Source organism: Pempheris klunzingeri, chromosome 6, assembly GCF_042242105.1.
Source record: "Pempheris klunzingeri isolate RE-2024b chromosome 6, fPemKlu1.hap1, whole genome shotgun sequence".
NCBI lineage: Eukaryota > Metazoa > Chordata > Actinopteri > Acropomatiformes > Pempheridae > Pempheris > Pempheris klunzingeri.
The window spans coordinates 6,770,349-6,776,348 of NC_092017.1; the positions used below are offsets into that span (position 1 = coordinate 6,770,349).

Sequence of the window (6,000 nt, forward strand, 5' to 3'; positions counted from 1 at the left end):
TATCATTCACCTAAATAGTTTGCTCGGCTATCTTTCAGATTTAAAATGATGCCCACCAGCATTTCTGAAGTCTGAAGTGGGCAGATGAATCAACTATTGCTCACCAAGAAATAGTTCCAGCATCTAAATCCCAAAAAACTAAAAACTACAAATTAGTGTTTTGTTTTTTTTATTTCTCATTTGTGAGATTTAGGGGTATTTGTGAACTTTGGACAGAGCCAGGCTAGCTGTTTCCTCAATCTCTGTGCTAAGCTACACTCAGCTAAACTAAACTAAGCTACATCCAGCTCCACGATTTACACACAGACATGAGAGTGATACCAATCTTCTCATCTCACTCTTTGGAAGAGAGGAAGTAGGCGTATTTCTCCAAATGTGGAAATGTATAGGAATACATAAGTAATTAGAAAATAAGAGAATAAAACATTTATTTGGAGATGTTTTTACACACAAAGCAAAGTGAATTCTTAGGTTGCTTGTTTCCAATTTGATTCCCTTGTCTTATTGTAGGAGTAGCATCAGATATTACAGAGGGGCACATCCACTTACACTGCACAGAACAACAACGGTAAACATGGCGGCAACTTTGGAGCTTTTGAAGCAGCATCTGAAAAGACAAGGAAGGCAGAGTGAAATGTAACAGTGTTTAGTATGACAGTGTACCCCCCCGAAAGGGGTCACAAGATGAAGATGAATATGGTGTCCACAAATGACGACAACTTACTAGTTTAGTAAATAATAAAAAACTAAATTCCTCTCCACAAAATATCTACTTTTGTGCTTTTCTCTAGTCTTCTGTGTATAGCTTTACCTTCAGGTCACTAAGAATTAATCAAATGAAACACTGTTAGGAAAAAGACATATGATTGAAAGGAAAAAAGGTGGGTAACCATCAGTATATAAAATGTTCCAGTCCAGTCACAGTTGGCATCATGAACGCCGTCTCACCTCATGCTGCTGGTGAGTTTGAAGTTGAGGTTGAGGTTGTCCAGGGGGTCGTGCTTCTCCGAGGAGCTGGAGCGGGACAGGGACAGACCGTTGACCTCGCTGCCCAGCCGGTATCTCCTCTCCAGGTCCAAGGAGCTGTTGTCCCAGGGCTCTTCCCCCCCAACAAAGCTGGGGTCATGGAGGGTCATGTAGGTTATACTGGAAAAGAATCACCGGCATTGACCGTTACATCTTCAGTGCCAGAAATAACCACCACATTGGTATTAAGGACACTAGCTGTGGATGTAAGCTCCTAAATTGAAAAATGTTTCTAATACTGAGCAATAAAAACATTTCTGTGAAAGACCGGCATCCTATAATCACAATTCATTACATGTATTGTACACTGCTGTCAACTGAATCAATGTAAGAAGGGCTGTACAGACATTTCATTAAATGACACTGCCAGCATGCAATCCTAATTCTGCCTGACATGAAGTATTAAAAGCAAAAATACATAATCTAATTTTGATTTTGTTTGTTCTGATTTTTTTTTTCTGATATTCCACTCAAGGGGCAGAGATAACCTGTAAATCTGCTTCAATAAGCATCAGAAATACCGATTATAGAGCTCCAAGAGAATTACATGATTCAGAGATGCACTATGAAATCAATGATCACATTAATGAACTGTGTAAAATATGTAAATGTGCCAGATACATTTAAGATTATGTCTCCTTGCTTATTTTCACATAAAATATGTTTTATTGGAGTTAGAGCCCAAGTGATGATGATGAAGATGATGCAGTGTTAGCTCAGTTAGCTCAGTAGCATTTAGCTAGTGTGGCTAGGTAACTCAGCCTTGTCGAGATTCAACAACAGTTAGTTTGTCTGTGCACTGCTGTCAGACTCTGGTTGGTTGAGTTCATTATAATACTAACATTACAACAACAGTGTTGCTCTAGATAACAGAAGTGAAGTTTGTTAGCAGCTGATTAGTTGGGGCTGCGGACATGTTGTCTGCTGAGAGCTGAGGGCGCGGTGAGGACACCAGTGTGATGAAAAGTGACATTGTGAATAAAAATATAGAAAATATGATTAAAAAAAACAGGGAATTTTGAAAGAATTAAATAAAAATAAACTATTTTGTTAATATGAAAATAATAACAAGATGTATTTCCTTATATCGAGTTAATTTTTGATCATTTACTTAATTATTACACAATCCGTTTGCTCATTTACATATTTTGCACATTTGCTTTCATATTTAATCTCACTACGTCTTTATTATTGGACACTTTGGGGTTCCCTACTTGATGTGTAATCTGAACCGTGAAGAATTGCTCACCTTTCATCTTGAGAGAATCTCAGCAGAGGCGACCTCTCTGTAATATTGGCTGAATTTGTTTTTCCTCTGAGAATATTAACCACGCTGAAATTGTGCCTGGAAAAAAAAAAGCAACAGATTACAATGAGTTCAAATAAAAAAAGGTTCTGTGACCTTTGACCCCAATAGAGGTGCACTCAGCTGTCAGTCACTGGGTCTCAGACACTTTGTCATGCACGGGTGAGAGGTAGGTGGGTGAGCAGCTGGTGAGTCAACGCCTGAAGGGATCATTAAAAGTGTCTTTTGTCACCCTGCTGCTGTACTGCATCCCTGAGGCTCCTGCAGGCTGTCACCTTCGGGAGCATCACAGCTGGGTCTCAACCAACAATCACATCCACACACACACTATAGCTGTCTTTCAAGGCAAAACCCACTCACACATACACACATGCAGATTTAAAGCTGCTCCTGCATTTTTCTGCCACACAAATGGTCATTTTTTTCACACCAATCCACTATTTCATCAAGCTCACAGTCAGCTCAGCAAATACCCAGTAGAGACGTCATGAGAATGGTTATGTAATGGAGGACCAACACACTGAGCCAAAACTGTTAGATGGAAATCTTTGAAAATGAAAGGTCCCCCTCGGCTAATCTTATAATCTTGAAGGGTTTTTACCCTCTGCCCGGCAAAGGAGTCGAGCACTCGAGTCGACCACTTCATTAAGACTGCAGCAAGCATTTTTGTTTTGTAGCCTACTCTGTATTTTTTTTTTTTCAAAACTACTGTGGGTTAATTCATGTGTTAGGAAATGGTGCTAGGAGTTTAGTTCTGCAATAGTTTTTAAAATAACTTTCTGTTGTATTTGGGGGGTAATTCAGTAATACATAATGCCTTATTTGTGCTGTTGTTATTGTCTAACAAGTCTGGCAGGCGTTGCCAAACACACTCCAGACAGTCGGGTGCTTTGAATCTACGAATGTGGCAAGGGTGTTGGATAAAGGAGTAGATTACGTTAGGGAAGTCTGCCGCATTAATCCTCTTTTATGCTCTTATACAACTATAAAGAGATTTACTACATGTCTACAAATGTTTTTCCCCTCTTCTCTCCCTGACATGACTCTGATCCTGTCCCCTAGATGTGACTTGGTGGGGAGATTGTACATCGCTCTTTGCAGAGGAGTCGTTAAAGGATATTGAGCCCAGACAGAACACAGACAGAGACTGAAATTAGAGGCAGTTATCCAGCAGCCTTTTTAGGACACCAACAAGAGCCTGTCAATATGAGTAATACTAACCAAAGCAAACTAGGTCATATTTTGCAGGAGTTATTCTTCATTCCTGTTGATTTATTATTCAGTGTATTTATACACCAATTTGCTATCTTATGTCCTGCAGAAATATTTTATCTTTGGTTACCTATCTGTGGTAACACTGCATTGATTAGCCAAGTGACTTTACCTGACTTAACTGAATTTTTGGCCACTTTGGGGGCAGAAATAGGGGTGGGGCTGTAAACACTGTCAACATTGCAACAAGCAGTAAACACTGACATATTATCTATCGCCTTATAAACTGATAAGGAACAACATTATCATTCACTTGATGGATGTGAGTCCATTATTCACTCTCCTTTCAGCTCTGTTTTGGTCTCCACTAACTCCTAACTAACTAACTAACTAACTAAATGCTTCACCGACTAGTGGCTAACTTTGTCTGTTCGGCGTTTGGTGTTGGACAGGAAGTGTGCATTGGGTTTGTCAGAAAGAGGTTTTCCACAAATCATGCTGACGAGAGCGAAATGATATGCTTAAAGATGCTCAAATGCTCTGTAGGTCTGAGGGGAACTACACATTACACACATTACGTCACATAATCCATTGTTGAAATCGAAATATTGATTATAGCAGCTTTAAAGTTGCAATATGTCATTTTCTAATTTTTTTTTTTTTTTTTTTTTAAAAAAGGCCTTAACAACCAAATCATAAAAATATAAATCATGCTTTTAAGTTAAGTCCACTAAATTGTCCCTAGCCGTCTATACCACTACATTCCATATTTATCATTTTATTATTTTGTGCCAGACAGCCTGACAGCTATCACCACTGAAGTATTGTTTCAATTGAGTTATGAGCTTGTGTCAGTGTGTCAGATACAATCATGCTCAAGCTGTTATTATTGTAAAGTGCATGCAGCAGGTGAACAGGTTCTGCTCTTAGAGGAAACGTGAGCTCCCTGTCTGGTAAATTAACCATCATCTGTTCACTTTATAACCAGGTTTTTTTTTTTTCAGTTTTCTAGTTGTACCATTTTTTGTAGTTGCTCTTTTCTTTCTTGTCTTACATAATGTGTGTGCCCTGCAACCTCATCTACCTTTTTTATTTCATTTAATCATTTTTTATATGTCTGTGTGTCAAAGTGTCATGTTTCATCTACAGGAAGTCAAGACTTATTGTCACTCTAGATAATAAAAAGTTACCATCACCATCACTGCAAAAAATCGTATATAAAGCAGCTAATCTGACCTCCCACAGGGCTTACACGAGTATCAGCTGTAGTACACTCTTTGTCATGTGCAAGTTCATGAAGCAAAAAATTCTCCAGTTTAATCCCAATAACGTCACAGCCACGGGCTTGAGATTAGCGCCCCCCTGGGTGACTGAGATACACACCCACAGCCACACACACTTAAGTCTGGATGGTCATACTTTGTGAGAAAATAGCAGCATTTTCCACGTATGTGCATACGTCTCCTGGAAGATTTAACCGACAGGGCGTGTGTAATGTGATTCTGCACGTGTGCTCAAGTTCTTTCAACTGTTGTTTTGTCTGTACTCCAGAAAGCCCAGAGAGAAGAGAGAATCAGTGCTAATCTCTTTCTAAACTAGATCACAAGAAAAACGTGAAGTGTAGCTCAGACTGTTAACCAGTTATTCACATAGGACTCCTAGGGCTCCAGCTATCTGAAGAATTATTAAACTTTTTTAAACATAAAAATGTCCATTTGTGCCCAAGCTTTAAAACAGTTGTTTATTTAGTTCGTAGCCACATTTCTTTCTCTTCTTTCTGCCACTCATTTAGTCTTTTGACTCAAAGGGCTCAACCAGTTAAAGCTTCCCCTCCAATAATGCATGTAAGCAATCAATAAAACACCAGTTAATGAGATATCTTGTCAATGAACCACCATGACAGGGCAAAGACACTTTCAGTCATCATACCCATCTTCCTGCCGGACGGGGACAAAGCCCTCGGTGTGGATGACACACTGTCCCGAGGGCAGGCCTGCAGACTGCTGCAGCTTCTGGGTGTCTCTCCTCTCTGAGATGCCCTGCAGCAGACGCAGCTCCCCAAAGTTCCCGGCGACGGCCTCTGGTGACCTCAGGCCGCTCCTGCCCTGATGGCCTTGGGCTGACGTCTGAGACATCTCAATCTCCAGGTTGCTTTTGTTCTCCAAATACATGGTGAGAGTGCTGGAGGGCAGAAGGAAAGAAATAAAGGGAAGAAAATGCAATGCAATAAGTGGTTTTTTTGGCCACACGGTGGCAGCAGTAAAAACCATAACACTAACATATTATCACCTTTTCAGTTGATATGGCTAAGCTGTTAGCAAACAGTGGTTTATTGACACACCCAGCAGATGCTGAGCAACAAATCTAAGTCCAATATTCACCCTCTATTAGCTCTGTTTTTGCTCTCCACAAATACTAGATCTTCAGGCTGGAAAACCAAAACAAGAGCTCAATAA

General features: G+C 40.0%; 1 protein-coding gene across 1 annotated transcript in view; it reads right to left on the minus strand.

The window, feature by feature from the left end:
- oca2 (oculocutaneous albinism II) overlaps positions 1 to 5,715 on the minus strand; it is a 39,981-nt gene extending 34,266 nt beyond the window's left edge. The window contains exons 1-4 of the mRNA XM_070832508.1: positions 5,474 to 5,715; positions 2,276 to 2,371; positions 949 to 1,146; positions 550 to 607 (exon numbers count right to left, since the gene is read on the minus strand). Coding sequence (XP_070688609.1) covers positions 550 to 607; positions 949 to 1,146; positions 2,276 to 2,371; positions 5,474 to 5,715 — 594 coding nt within the window. The remainder of the gene's footprint in view (positions 1 to 549; positions 608 to 948; positions 1,147 to 2,275; positions 2,372 to 5,473) is intronic.
- Positions 5,716 to 6,000: the final 285 nt, after the last annotated feature.